The sequence below is a fragment of the Euprymna scolopes genome, chromosome 9 (genome assembly GCF_053919585.1).
Source record: "Euprymna scolopes isolate OS-2025 chromosome 9, ASM5391958v1, whole genome shotgun sequence".
Taxonomy (NCBI): domain Eukaryota; kingdom Metazoa; phylum Mollusca; class Cephalopoda; order Sepiida; family Sepiolidae; genus Euprymna; species Euprymna scolopes.
The window spans coordinates 149913746-149930259 of NC_136490.1; the positions used below are offsets into that span (position 1 = coordinate 149913746).

The following is a 16514-nucleotide window of genomic DNA, read 5'->3' on the forward strand; positions in this document are numbered from 1 at the left end:
GTATCTGTTTTATTTTTCTGTGTGTTTATGTTATAGTGTATTTTCGTAGCTTTTTTCTTTGCGTAAGAAATGAAATAGGATGGATACTGTAGTTTTCTTAAAACATTCGTAATATATTGAAATTCATCATTAAGATATTGGGGACTGCATATTCTAAAGGCACGTAAGAAAAAACCTATAATCATGCCCGTCTTTATTTTATCATTGTGGTGTGAGTAGTAATGAATATAGTCGTTTTTGTGTGTGGTCTTTCTATGTACTTTGAAACTCAGGTCGGTTTCTGATCTGATGAGGAATATGTCTAGAAAAGCTAGGGAGTGGTCTTGTTCGGATTCATGTGTAAAATTTATAGATGGTTCCACTGAATTTAATTTATTTCTAATTTGTTCTATTTGTGTGTTTTTAGGGAGAAAAATAAGAATGTCATCTATATATCTAAAATATGTGGAGTTTTTAGGAAGTCTGTGTTTAAAAGAGTTGGTTTCTAAGAATTCTAAGAATAAGCAGGCTAGTACACCACTAAGGGGGTTACCCATAGGGAGTCCAAATTTCTGTCTATAGTAAGAATTATTAAATTGAAAGTAGGTTCTATCAGTGATGAGTTTTATAATTTGTATTAGTGTATCTGAGGAAAAAGGTAGGTCGGCTTTAATTTTGATTAAGTGCTTGTGGAGTAGATTAAGGCATTTTTTGATTGGAATATTGGTGTACAGGGAAATTATGTCTAAACTATGCATGGTTTTATTTTGCATGTCCATATTTTTTATTCTATTTAGGAGGTCACCAGAGTTTTTGATATGTGAAGTGCTGATGGTGCCCATTAGTGGAGTTAAAATTTGGGCAATAGCTCGTGCTAATTTATGGGTGACGCTTCCAATGTTTGATATTATAGGTCTCATAGGGACGTTCTCTTTATGTATTTTTGGGAGGCCGTATAATATAGGAATAGTGGGGTGGTATTCTATGTTATTTATCCATTTTTTATCATTTCCGATAAGTTTCTTTACGGATTTATTAAAAGTATCGAAATCTTTTTCTATTGATTTTAAATCTATCGGAGTGTATATATCTCCGTCTGCCAATAGTGTATGCATTTTCTTTAGATATAGGTCTTTATCTATTATAACTATACCACCTCCTTTATCGGCTTGTGAAATAATAATGTCTTTATTTTTTGTTAAAAGTTCTAAGGCATCAATGTATCTTTTTGGTAGTGCTAATTCTTGAGGTTGGGTAGTTGTTAAAGCTATTATCCCTTGTATGAAGCCTTTAGTAAAATCAGAGTCCTCTTGTCTATAATTTTTTAGGGTTGTGTTAGTGGTTATTTTGGGACGTCCAGACCTTATTCTAAACCTTACTTCTAAACCACTCTCGGACATTGAAACTGAAGCTCTCAGTTTCGGTCTTAAATTCGCTACCGGCAAGCATTCGAAAATAACCACTAACACAACCCTTTTTTTTTTCTTTGAATGTTTCAGGAAAATGAGTAGTTTCGCAGAGGAAAGAAAAAAAAAAATGTACATATTTATTTTAATGCATTTTAAAAGTTGTATATATAGACATCAAACAACCTTCCCATACGCACACATATTCGTCCTTTCCCGACATGGGTTGGATTTTAAAAAACTGTTTTCTTTCGCACGATCTATGACTTTTTCTTTTATCACATTTTTATTTCAATTATCCTGAAGATGTCCTCTGAAACAGGGACGAAACGTTGATTTTTTAATAATTTCATTCGGTTTTTTCTATTTTTCTTTAAACATATATATATATATATATATATATATATATATATATATATATATATATATATATATATATATATATATATATATATAACTTTGTCTGTAACAACAGCCTTAACTTCGTCTGTGCTATCATCTTAACTTGGTTGGTAAAAATTTCATCTTTAACCACAGCCTTAAATTCTATGACAACAGCCTTAACTTTGTCTTCGGCTGCAAAAACAACCTTAATTTCGTCAGTAACAACAGCATAAACTTCGTCTGCAACAAAAGCGCCCGTAAAAAACGTCTTAACTTCATCTACCACAAAAACCTTAACATCGACTGCAAAAACGCCTAACTTCGTTTGTAACAACAGTCTTAACGTCGTCGGTAAAAACCGCCTTAACTTCGTCCATAAAAACCGTTTTACAGTCGTCTATAACAAAAGCCTTAACTTCGTCTGCAACTAAAGCCTTAACTGTGTTCGCAAAAAAAAACAAAAAACATCTTCACTGCATTCATAACAACAGTCTTGACTTCGTCTGCAAAAAAGACTTAATTTAGTCCATGAAACCACCTTAACATTGGTGTAACAACAGTCTTAACCTTGTCTCTAACACATCATTAACTTTGTCTACAGCAAAAGCCTTACATTCGTCGGTAAATACCGCCTTAGCTTCGTCTGTAATAAGTCTTAGCTTCATCTCTAACAATCGCCTTAACTTCGTCTGCAACTAAAGCCATCAACGTCTGTAACATCAGTTCGAATCTCCTCCATAACTGTAATTGTTGAAGTTCGTTGCTAATTCAAAACATACAAATACTTACCTGTTTTAAACTGCATGTAAGAAAGGAATCCAGTCCCATTTGTATCAAATGTGTCAAAAAGTAGAAAAACTTCGGATAAATGTTTGGCTAGCCACATGTTAATTTTGTTAATAAACTTGTCCATAGCATCTTCATCTTGCTGGATTTTCTTTGCACCCTTTTCTAGTTTTTCCTGGAACAAAAAACAAAATAAGTTTAGTGCAAATTATCGGATTAACTAAAATTGACTTCCCAAAATGGCGTACCACACATTTTAATCACAATGCCATAGTCATGTGGATTTCTGCTCACCAATCTGTGAAAATTCGTGCACTTCTAAGAAAGAAACTTTGTTCATGCAATCTACGTTTTGGTTTTGACACAGTTAAAGAGTGGTGAAAATTTTTTACAGTGGTTTCAGCTAGACGATGGGGGACCAGGGATTGGAGTTCAGACAAGCACTTGCCATGGAAGTAACGAGGGGGGACCAGGGATTGGAGTTCAGACAAGCACTTGCCATGGAAGTAACGATAAAACAAAGACAGGCTCGCAACGTCTCTTCTATTCCCTCACACGGGTTTTGACTCGCTGTGTGGGGAAACGATTTCACGTCCACTTTGGCCTCTCTGCTAAGCAGAAGTCATCTACTAATGTGCAGGGTAACTGGTGTTGTTTTCCCGTATTTCCCTACAATGTTAACTAAACGCTAACTATGGAATCAGATGCATCGAGTTCAAATCCTACAGCATCCGTTATATTCACATATGGACCAGAAATGTTATGAACCCATAATACATTTTCCACAACTATGGCTAAAAATAACAAAAAATGTTCAATCAATTGTAAACAATTTGATGAAAATAACACTTTATATTGTTTTATTCTGCAGTTTTTGTTAGGTTGGAACTTTTTTTATTTATGAGCCTCTTGCGAGAAATAGGAAATGGAAAGCAAGGAAAATGGAAAATAATTTCAACCTTTGGCTATAAAATCTCAATGTGCAACAAAAGAGTTAAAAAAAAAAAAAACAAAGACTCAGTGGTTTCAGGATCCTCATCTAACATTAGCAGAAGAATAGTGTAGACTAGCGGGGGGGGGGGGGCTGCCCGGTCGTAAAATACGCTTAAATATATTTTAGTCCATGTAGATTTCTGTTATTAGTCACAATAAAAACAGAACAACGGTGTAAGTCAAGATGTGTAATAAAAGACAAACAAAGGGTTACAGAATGAAATTTTTTACGTTCCGTCGAGCACACGCGAGGTTAACTCTGGAACTAGAGCCCTACCTGGGATCATTAAGAGTTACGGTATATATGGACGGTGGTTGAGTACATTCAGAGGGCCGTCCCTCCACAACAACTTCGTATTAATTATTATAGTTCCAACTCTCTCTCTCTCTCTCTCTCTATATATATATATATATATATATATATATATATATATATATATATGTGACCTTGTATGTGACCTTACACGACCTTAAACCTCTGATCGCGGCCCAGTTATGATCTTAACCCTGGGTCGATGCCCAATTATGACTATCCTAGTCACCGGGTAATTAATTATGTCGACTGGGCAACCAGGTCTGCCAACCGTTGGTACGTCGCGTCACCCAGTGAGTCCTCGTCAAGGCGTTGGAGGACTCTTCTCGGTTGCACGGTCCTCAAGGCCTGTTCTTCTTGATCGTCTAGTTGGTCGTCCTGTTGACTGGGTGTTCGTTGACGGGAACGGGGTCACAAGTGGCAAGTAAAAGAAATAAAGTTACATGGAACAACAGCACATCAGCAAACAAACTCCGGAGGTTGGTTGATATATAATGTATTTAGGAAATTCATAAATGATTATCTACAGACGTATGTACAACTGAAGATTAAATGGAAGCAAGCAATTAGATTGGTGAATTAGCTTCTTGTTGTTGAAATACTCGGTCGGAGTCGCGGACCGTTGTAATTATCGTTAAGGTGTTCTGGCTGGTCTCTTCCTAGGTCCTCTGAATTCTATTAAGTTGCAAATTGAGCTCTCTGGTGACCAGCGAGGGGGAAAGAGAAGTTGGGTGACTGGATTCCTCTACCGAGACCTTTTTCTCTGTCTCTCCAAAGACCTCTCTCTGTCTTCTCTCTTCTTCTATCTCCTTCTATCTCCTTCTATCTCCTTCTATCTGATTAAATCGAGTTTTACAGATCTTATATAGTAAAACCCTTGAATAATGACGACGCCTACGTTCGTCTTCGACCAATCAAATTGATTGATAACAATCCACCTGATTCCTTCTCATTGGTCAATTTGGCCTGTGGCAGGTATTATTTTTCCGCCCCCAATTTCCAAAATCAAATTGACTCCTCCCCAACTTGCCTGACCCCACCTTCTCGATAATGGTTTTTTCCATATTATCAACTGATAATCAGAGGAAATATTATTTTTTAGCTTGTAATAGATCACCAACTTTCATCTATTTAAAAATATCCGTTTGATCTTCTTTCTCCTTTGAATTATTTGTTTTGTAAAAACATCCGTGTGATTTTTAAAAGAAATATTCTTTACATGTCAGAATTCGCTTTAGCGCCCAAAACAATTTGCCAAAAGACATTTTTAGATAATTCATATTGAAAAACAATTCATGTCGAACCTTGGGCTGACGTCATTAATTCTTTTATCAGGCCTGATCTGTTTCGTGTGTGTGTGTGTTTCTCAGATCAAAAACGATCCGACATTTCACCTGTCAAACAACACATTTCAAGCCGACCGACATTTCCAATCTCTGTTTCGGAATATTTTGTGTTGGCTCGTTTAGTTCAAACGCGAGCGTATTTTGGTTAAAAAATGTTTTAAGTAATCTTTCACTTTGAAGTTTAGCATGCGATTTCTATTTTTATCCCCCGACCGTATGGTATCTCAACAACAAGATTTTGACACATAAAAATATTAACTAAAAAAAAAAAAATTTTTTTTTCTGTAACCGGTGTTCGCCCGGGATTGAATATTACATTCAACACAAAAAAAACGTCACATCGACCCTACTGATCTACTGATGTGGCCCCTCTTTGGTGTTACATATATATTTAATTGCCCCTTTTAATCAGATAAAGTTTCATTTCAAAAATGAAACTTTATCTGATTAAAAGGGGCAATTAAAAAAAGATAGGGAGATAATAATTAAAGTTTGATTAGAACTTTATTACATTTTCATGTCAATAAAGATGGGGGTGATTAGAATGAGTGAAAGGGGAATTAGCGGGGAAAACTCTTTAGGCCATGGCATTTCAAAGTTAAATGTTTCTCACCAGACGAGGAGAAAAAATCAGCATTATACAAGGATGAGGGTAAGGACGATAACACCGATTTTAAATGCATTTAAAGTTAGTCATGGGAAAGTTTAGGGGTAGAAGTAATGAAAGGGAAGAGGTGGGATCATATGAGTAATCCTAAAAGCGAAAGAGGAGGAGTATTTAGTAGGAGGTGCATTGAGTACCGGGATTATTTAATAAGAGAAAAGTGTGCAGATTATAGCTTGGGAAAATAAGGAATAGAAAATGAAACATAGGAGATAAGGATAGAGAGTAGAGACATAGGGGCAGAAGAAATGGGATATATATATATATATATATATATATATATATATATATATATATATATATATATATATATATATCGTAGAGATTGGTTAGGTTTATGACATGTGTATATATATATATATATATATATATATATATATATATATATATATATATATATATATATATATCACAGAAGAGATGTTGCGAGTTTGCCTCTGCTTTATCGTTATTTTCATGGCAAGTGCTCAGCTGAGCTCCAATCTATGGTCCCCCTCGCCAAACTTTCACAAGAAACACCCGTCTAGCAGAAAACACCATCACTAATTTCCTCCACTCTTTATCTGTGCCTAAAGCTAAACGTAGATTCCATGAACAAAGCTTCTTTCTTAGAACTGCACGCCTATGGAATTGTCTTCCGTTTTCCTGCTCTCCAGCTGACTACAATATGGTTGTGTTCAAGTCTAATGTAAACAAGTTTTTGATGAGCCGCTCCATATAAGTTAACACATTAACCTAATTTCCATTACTAACAATTGTCCAATTTCTACTGTACACTCAGTAACCCATATCCTCGAGTGGCCTCTTGGCCTTGATAAGTGGTGATGACTATATAAAAAAAAATATATATATATATAATTGATTTCAAATATATATTTTTAAAATAGCTTGATTGCCATCAGCTAGAATCGAATCCAAAACATTTCCCTACTATTTGAGCTATCGACAGTTAGATAAGAAAGATTTCAAATTAAATCAATTCAAGCTATGAATGCGCAAAAGTAATAGAATTATATCAACAAGTTGAAATGAACATCTTGCATTTCAACTTGCCGATATATCTCTGTACGCGTTATTCATCCATCGAAGCAAATATTTTATTCGTTATAAACCTTCCTTTGTGTTTGATTACTATTTCCTGTTAATTTCAGTGTTATGCGACCAGAAGTTTAAGAGTTTATCGGTAAAATATTTTCACACACACACACACACACACACACACACACACACACACACACACACACACACCTACTGTTTTATTTATACACGATAGGAAGACAAAGTCGCATTCTAACACTTAAAACAACTTTATTGAATCATCTTTGTTAAATGCATTAATAAAAAAGGAGTGGAAGAGAAAAGAGTGTTAATATTGGAATGACTGTTCTTTTATGATAGAAGAATGAATGTCTTGTTTGTAAGAAAAGTTGAAGTATGCGTGCCGTTGTTGAAGTCAGGGCCATGCAGGTATGTGTGTCTATGTGTGTGTGTATTATAGTAATCTAATTTATAAAATTCACTATGTCTGTCCGTCTGTCTGTCACCATATTTTCAAACTCTATCTCTTGCGAAACTAAAAGTCGCAGAGCGGTGGTAAGGGACATCAAATGATTGGATTTTTTTATGGATCGTTGTTTTATAGGTCTTTAGCCGGTTAAAATAGTTTTTAAGGGAACAAAAAGTAGTAAAAAAATGAAAAAATCGTTATACATTTTGTATATTTATTTAAATTCATTTTTAATCAGTTCATATGTGTGTCACGTTGGTACAGTGGTAACGTCACCAGCTTTGAATGCTGCAGTTTTGCTTTCGGTTTCGATTCTAGCCGATGAGACGACAAATCCTTTTTTTTTTTTTTTACTTTTGAAATCACGACTCTATAATAAAATTAACGAAATTTTGACAAATTAAGATATCATATTTAAGCGTATTTTACGACGGGGCAAAGTCGGGTGCCCCCCCCCCCAACCGCTAGTTCAATATAATGCGGATATAGTAGCCATGTTGAGTGGATGATGCTTCTTGTCAAACTCCAAGATCAGACAGGCCGGGGTGGGTAAGACTTTATTTTTATTTTTTTTACATGGAAGTCACCACTTATCAAGGGCCGGAAGCCACTCAGGGATAAGAATTATTGCGTGTACAGTAATCAATGGGATAATATCGTAGTAATCGTTAGTAATGGAGATTTGATAAAGTGTCTTACTTAAGGGGGCGGTTTATCAGGAATTTGTTTATGTTGGACTTGAAAACATTCAAGTTGTAGTCGGGTGAGAAACAGGCAAACGGAAGAGAGTTCCACAGGCATAGACTTCTAAGAAAGAAGCTTTGTTCATGGAATCTACGTTTTGATTTAGGCACAAATAAAGAATAGGGAAACTTATTGACAGTGGTTTCAGCTAGGTGGATGTTTTTCGTGAAAGATTGGCGAGGGGGGGACCAGAGATTGGAGCTCAGACGAGCACTTGCATTGGTAACATGTAAAACATGACTTTGTACTGACCAAAGATTTAGGCCACAAAAGCAAAATTAATACTACCATTCCCTTTTGCATTATATTAAACCTTCCTTTCCCTACAATGAAAAAGAGACAATTCTGATTCTTTGGCCTTCCTCTCGCCGGGTGGTCCTGCTTGCTGACTCGTCCCCCACCGCCTGCTATCGTCCAGAGAGACGAGGGTAGGTGTGGGTGTCCTTTATAACGACTACAGTCAGAGAGTTCATGCGACTAAGTCCAGTACGCACGCGTTTATAAAAACTGCTACATAATGTATCTTACCAATGCTTCGCAGTGTTTAACTTAAAAATAAAATAATCATTCAAGTTAGTATCTGTGTTGTGTCTTATTCATATGAGATAACAGCAACTATTTACAACTTACACAAACAACGGTGCCTCAAGACAAAAAGAAATTGTAAATACCAGAAAGAAAATATTAACAGATTAACCAACAACGTTATTAAAAAAAAAAAAAAGAAATTAATATAGTTTATATTTTTTCATGGCTAACAATATGTAATAAAGAAAGCCATATTAAAAAGATTGAATTAAAAAAGGTCAATATGGCGGCAATCAAAGAGATGGGCTGACTAAATAAGAGTTGAAAGTGACATGCTGTTCCTAACAGCTGAAAGTCTGTCTAGCATCGTAATGTGCCAGAATTTTGTTCTCAAGCATATGGTGAGGCTCTTTGGGGTATACACATAAGTCAAATCCAGAATAAGTCTTTCAGTGAGTGTTATATTCTAAAACATAACCCTTATCCTTGAGTGGCTTCAGGGCCTTGATAAGTGGTGACCACTGTGTAAAAAAAAAAGAAAAAAAACATTGAATGGGCTTGTGTCAGACTATGCGTCCAGTTATCAGATGTTTTAGAGAAAGTAAAACGTGTTACTACTGGGTGTCGAGAAATGAGTCGCTGATTTTTGGATGGCCCATTAGAAGTCAAAGCCCTTAAATGATCGTGCTATGAGTTGACACGCCTTGTACAGAAAATGAGAAACGAAAGCGTACTAGAAACAACGTCGCAACTCCATTGTCCGTGATGGTACACATTAGGTCAATCACGCACCCTTTCCCGAAAATGACACCACAATAAATATGTCTATAGACATTACGAAAGACTTTTAACAGGCAAATCGTTTCTTAGAATCACAACTTTTATGGTTTTTCATACTTACTATTCCGAAACCAACACTGAAATTATATCAGTCAGTTGTTGATAAATTTTTATTAAGTGCTTTGTTTGTCTTTCTTTCTATTATATTGAACCCATCGCTCGAGAGAGAGAGAGAGAGAGAGAGAGAGAGAGAGAGAGAGAGAGGGGGGGCAGAGTGAAAGAAAGAAAAAAGAATAGTGATTAAAATAAATAAAGAAAAATGTATTTAAAAATAACGCAACTGGGGACGTGTGTGTGGGGAAAGGGGGGATATTCCTATGTCTCGTCATATTTGCTTTATATATTATGTTGCTTTTTGAGGGCTTATTAAGTTATTTTTGCACAAACAAGGTGTTTTTTTTTATTATTTAATTCAATATCTTAAGAAGGACTTTACTTTACTAAATATTTTTGAAATAGAAAACTAATATTTATCTTTTAAAGGATTTTTACAATGAATTTATATAACTTCAAAATTTAGCTGAATTAGTTAGCTCGCCGTGAAAATATTTTTCATAACTTTTTTTTTTTCATGCGTACAAATATTTTTTTCCTTTGGAAATCAACTTTAGTCTTTAATCTTTCAAATACAATCAAAAAGTAGTCGGAAACCTACAAAAAAATTATGATAAATCGGCTTTCAAAACTAGGTCCCCTATTTTTGCCCGTACCTAATATTATGTTATTTTACTCTACTAAAAATAAAGTTGAATGCGGATATGTGTGTGTGCATTTGTGTATAGCATGCGTATATGTGTGTGTAATTAAATTGTTTATTACTTGTTACATGGAGTATCTCAAATTTATTTACAACTATTAATGGTTGTCTCCAAGCGTTAGTTGTACGAGGTGCTTCAATAAGTTTCCAGACATTTCTTTGTACAGACATTTAAAATTGTCGTAGACTCTTGAAAATTCAGTATTGTCACAGCTGGCGAATTTCAAAAGTGCAATCTGGACATGAGATACTTTAGAAGAACGATATGCAAAGCTTCTTTCTTATAAGTGCACGACTGTGGAACTCTCTTCCGCTTGCCTGTTTTCCACCTGACTACAACTTGGATGTCTTCAAGTCCAACATAAACAAATTCCTGATGAACTGCCCCCTTAAGTAAGCCACTTTATCAAATCTCCAAATAACGATTACTACGATACTATCTCATTGATTACTGTACACACAATAACCCTTATCCCAGAGTGGCTTCCGGGCCTTGATAAGTGGTGACCTTCATGTAAAAAAAAAAAATAAAATGCAATAAGATTCTGTTTTAATCTTGGGAAAAAATGCCACAGAAACGTATGGAGAGTTTTAGACTGCTTTTGGAGTATCTTGCATGAATCGAACATCAGTTTTTGAGTGGCATAAGAGATTCAAAGAAGGCGGGGAGTGTGTGAGGGGTGATGAGAGGTGTGAGAGGAGTAAAGAAGACAGAACACTAGAGTTGATTGGCCAAATAAAAAATTTCAATGGTAAGGACCGTCATGTGTCGATAGAGACAATAAGTGCACAGTTTGATGTCAGTGTGGGAACTGTACACACAATTATTCGCGAGGAACTGAAGATGCAGAAGATTTGTGCAAAGTTTATCCCAAGGGTGCAGTCCACAATACCATCCATGTCACAGACTATTTGACCAAGATGGGCATCAAGACAGTTCCTTAATCTTCCTATAGTCCAAGCCTTGCTACCTGTGACTTTTGGTAATTCCCTAAGCTCAAGAAAAACCTTAAAGGCTGTTGTTATGAGGCAATTGGGGAGATGAAAGAGGCTGTGACAAGGATAACTGACACACTCACACAAAAGGACTTCCATGGGGTCTTTCAGAAGTTGTTGGAACGGTACAGCAAATGCATTTCAGCCGGAGGAGATTACTTCGAAGTGGACAAGATTTTCACGTGTATACCATCAATAAAAGTGCCTATATGAAAATAAAAATCTGGAAACTTATTGAAGGCAGCTCGTATGTCTTAAATCCGGTGCTTGTCTGAATGTGTGAGAATTCTCTGATAAAAATGTGTGAAGAAATATGACATCTTTTTTATTTTCACATGGAAATGTCAAATCATAGAGACCTTACCATCATTATATAATTGTATTTATAATAGCTTTACACATGTACTGAGTGCGTTTCATAAAGTATTTATTTCGTGTTACCAATACTCCTGAAATTCTTTATTATACGTATAAATACTTAAATAATTCCAGGTTAATATTTTCCAGAGGTAAAGCAACTAATGAAGTTTTAACGAGCTCAATACAAGAGTGCTCAATACCGAAGTCGGGCAAGATATACTTCTTGTTTGTTTTACATAAATATACATATATGTCGCTACACATCCATGAGCATGTTTCAGGCACCCAGTTATAAGTAACTAGAGACCTTTTCAGGCGATATTGCTTATACCAAAGCTTAGTCCGTAATGAAAATTATTCAGATCCCGACGCACACACATATCCAATGCTACGCTGCTAAATACTAACCTACGTATATTACTTGCGTACAGATATCATTCACACTGGTAACATTTTAACTTGTGACTACGAACTTAACTTTCGTTATCTAAACATATGTTTGCACAATGAACATTTTCATGACTGAAAGTAACTTTTATATTTTCTTATTTCTTGTATAAAAATGTTTTGATATAAGATTTCTCAATTTCTCTTATACAAAACTGTTTATGTTTTAGTTAGCACTTGCGAACTGGTGAACTTTTTATTCTTTTAATGTTTCATTTGTTTCTATTTTCTATGCAAGCATTCCCGTATATATGTCGTTTATTTCCTTTATTCGTTAAAAACGTAATATTTATTGACAATTTATACTAAATTGTTGATGTGGTTCTCCGCAATAACCAAAGACGATATCGTCGTCCCAAATAGCCTCTACCAAGGTCAGGGACAACTCCCAGAATGCATTAGTGTTGGTCCGGTTAATCAATCCTCTCTAAAATAATCACTTTGCTCTGTAAATAAGATAATTGACATTTCCCAAATATGAAGATTTCTTACCTGTTCTTTCTGTGCTTTCGTTTTTCGTTTCCGTTTCTTCTTTTTCTTTTTCTTTTTCGTCTTGATACTTTTATCGTTGTCCTTGGGTTTGCTTTTCTCATTGCCTGTTTCGGGATCATGAGAAATAATTTCCGGCTCGAGGTCGTTCTGTAAAACGCCTTGAAGACTTTTTCCAGCAGTCGCCATCAGCTATTGTTGGTCTTTTATGTTATTTATTTTATTTATTTATTTATTTTTTTTGTCTAAGTAAGTCTGAATAATTACATAATTTGTTAGATGAATCCTATTATTTTTATCTTCAATATAATTTTGTTTGTCTTTATACTTAAAAAAAAAAAAACAGTATCTGTAGGGAACCCACCTTACAGATCGATATAATTATTTAAGAAAGTCTGACGTCGACTGACGAGCATTGATGTCAAATTAATTACCCTTCAAATATTCGCGTTCGTTGCTATCGTTCACTAAAACTGTCGTCTTACACGCACCCATATTCCGATATAAAAGTGTGCGTGTGGGGGGGGGAGGACAGGCGCTATCTACGTCTTTCCTACGGGAGTAGAGGTAACTGCCAGTGTGGTTTCAGCAGCGTCTAATAAAATTTCATTCTTGTTTTATATTTTACTTTTCAGTTAAAAATGGAATATATAGAGCCGCTTTTAACAGTAACATAGCTTCACAAAACGTTACTGCGCATGTGCGTTAGTCTGACTCGATTGTTTACTGAAGGGCCATCACTTAGTAAGGCCAAAAAGCCACTCGAAAGTAAGGGTTAATGAGATGCAATGATTGTTGATAAACTTACGAGAAAATTCAAAAAAGAATAATTGGGTGGATCAAGCTTCAATTACTTGGGGGAAGGGGTCATAACAAGAACCTATTGACATTTGATTTGAAGACGACTGTATTGTACCTATTTACTATGCCTCCCCACGGGACAGAGTTAGACACCAGGGTCGTTCCTTGCGAAGAAACTCTGCTTTTGAAAATTCCGTCTGACACTGTGCACACGGAGGAAGAAAGGAAACTTTTTCTGTTGTAATAGCAAAACGAGTTCTACTGTGAATGTTTTACAAGGATTAACCACAGAAAGGAGCTCAGTCGAGAATTCATATTTTTTTTTTAAATTAACATATTCGTATGCTTACAAAGAACAGTCTTGCAGTGTTATGGATGTGTATGGGGGAGATTATAAGTCCTTAGCATCGTCAACGCGTGCGTTAAATTAGATATTCGTCCACATGCATATCTCTTTTCGTCTTTTTGTTAAATGGATTCAATGAAAGAGTTTCTTTTTTGTTTTAGATTGTTGTTTCTGTGTGTAGTGGGAGGGGTGTCATGATGTTGCCCTGAGCAACCACTTTACTTATATTGCGATTCAATATTCTAATTCGTTTTTGTTAACTGTTAGTCTACGGTGACGGGTGAAGGACGAGAAGGGGATTCTCCAACCAGTCAGAAGAGCAAAAAAAAGCAAGAACTGACTTGTCAAACAATTACGCGCGCGCACGCACACACACACACATATATATATATATACATATACATATATATGTGTGTGTGTGTGTAATATATATATATATATATATATATATATATATATATATATATATATATATATATACTTTGTATTTGTTTTTATATAAGCAGTAATGTGTTGCTACACAGGCAAGAATATGTTTCGGCCAACTAGTTTTTAGTAGCGAGAGACCTTATGCGAAAGCAAAGTTTGCAATGAAAATATCAGGTCATCTACATCACCGGGAGTTAATATCAGGAAGTTCCGGTAAATGTTGTTAAAAATAGGCACAAGGGATAAGGTTTGGTTGTATGTAAAGAATACAAAAAGGTGTGTGGATTAGGGTCTGTGTTGAGATATAGGAATAAAGTGGAAAGGATGAGGAGGGGGGGGTAAAAAGCCGAGATAAAGATAGTGAAAGACTGGAAAGAAACGGTGTATGTATGTGTGCGCATACCTTGCTCTGGTTCAGTATTGAGCACTTTTGTATTAACCTCGTTATACTTCATTGTTTACTTTACCTCTGGAAAATAACAACCCCGAATTATATATATATATACACCCACACACACACACTACCTGGAGCACCTATTTAATAGCTTATCGCGAAGACTATAAGTATTATAATGAAAAGTTAACACTAGCACTTTATTTACATTAAACATAATTGAATTCATCAACATGAAGTAATCTTCTAATCTGACATTGTGATATTTTTCAACGGTTACTGATCCTGCAAAATCGGACTTCCTGGCCTGAAGTGGGCCAAACATTGATGTTATTGTTTTGGATTGTTTTGGTTTTTTGGGGTTTTTTTTTCCTTTTCCTTTGCAAAACTCAATTATGTTCTGCTAAAGACAACAATTTTCTTCTACAAAACAACCAAACCAAACACAATGAATAAATATTCGAAGATATAAAGAACTTGAAGCATAAAACCTTTTTTTCCAAAATTCGGCATTAAATAATCCGAAAAGGGTTACTATACCGTAAAACAAAACCACCAAACTGCAATAGCCGCCATAAAACTATTGTGTGTGATATCTTATTGAAAATCTATCAATGTTGTTGAATTTTTAAATACTGAAGATTTGTCTCTCTTTGACCTTTATTTCTCAATGATATAAACAACCTAGAGTTGTCTCCCTTTTATTGACTATTTTTATATGAAAGACACGTATGCAGTATGTATCTTTCTTTTTCGTGTATAGATGTAAAAATAAACGGACGTGTCTCTCTGCGTGTCTTTGTGTGCTAAGAAATGTTAAGTGTTAATTGATTTGTTTCATTTTCAACGTGTCGATACACTAGGAGTGTCAGAATTCGTCATTAAAAAAGGAGATTCGCTATCGAAGCTTATAACAATATGAATAATGTAATATAAACCCTATTTTTTTTTCAATAAAAGGAGCAAAGACCAAACTTTAAAATAATAAAAGGTTTTATCGAAAAATATACAATATTATTTTTAATCAGTTTTCTTTAAAAAAGATTTCACGAAATTCAATGAATTTTAACGTTATCTAAATTTATATTTAATATTCCATGTATATTTTAAATAAAATAATTTTTTAAACAACTATTTGAAAAGACGGCCATTACGTAAGCATTAGCCGGTGTTAGCGAAGTGGTGCTTCTTCCTGTTTTGAAATACGGATGGACAAAAGGACGTAAAATCAACACATGCACGTAAGCCGTGAAGCCTTGTGCGTGAAGAAATATGTGTCACCGTAGATAAAAAATAATCACATTTTACTTATCAGTTTTTGCCTTAAAAAAGCACTCGATAATTTTTTGATTTTTTTTCTTTTCTCAAAGAAATGCATGAGCTTTTGATTTAATATATTTTATTTCTTCTTTATGGAGTGAATTTTTTTTTATAAATATCTAAAAAAGAAAAAAAACATTGAATGAAATAGAAAAAAAAATGTCTTAATTCTACGAAATTTTCTGGACAATATAACTAGATTATAACATTTCACTTAAAAAAAATCAACGTGGTTTTTAAAAATAAAAAGGTTTTAAACTTTGGACTTTACTGGTAAATTTGCAAATAACTGTTCTTGTTTTTGTTTTAAATTAGCTTATTCTATTTATTGATCTTTTATTTTCAATTTGTGATATGTAAATTTGAGGTGAGAAAATTAATTATTTTCATTTGAATAGACATTTCAAAATGGGAAGGTGAATTTTAAAAAAAACGCTAGTCTAAAATATTATATTCGGTTTATTGGAAAGAGCATAAATTTCACATTAAACTTGAAAATATCGTAAAAATTGAACCATTAGAAAATTTTTTATAGATTTTTAAAATTTAAAAATTGAAAAAAATTTAACTCGTAAAATTCAATTTATTTCATTACGTAAAAAACATGGCTGCATGAACGCGCGCAGGCACTTTGTAACAACAATGCTCCATGTATGGGTGAATGATAGCTTTGTAGAGATATAGG

General features: G+C 34.6%; 1 protein-coding gene across 2 annotated transcripts in view; it reads right to left on the minus strand.

The window, feature by feature from the left end:
• Positions 1-13877, minus strand: part of LOC145284902 (uncharacterized) — a 29176-nt gene extending 15299 nt beyond the window's left edge. Inside the window, exons 1-2 of one of the 2 annotated variants that reach the window (XM_080133978.1) lie at positions 12543-13877; positions 2559-2730 (exon numbers count right to left, since the gene is read on the minus strand). In XM_080133978.1, the coding sequence (XP_079990104.1) occupies positions 2559-2730; positions 12543-12728 (358 nt within the window). In that variant the 5' untranslated portion in view covers positions 12729-13877. The remainder of the gene's footprint in view (positions 1-2558; positions 2731-12542) is intronic. The other variant, XM_080133979.1, reaches the window with a different exon arrangement.
• Positions 13878-16514: the final 2637 nt, after the last annotated feature.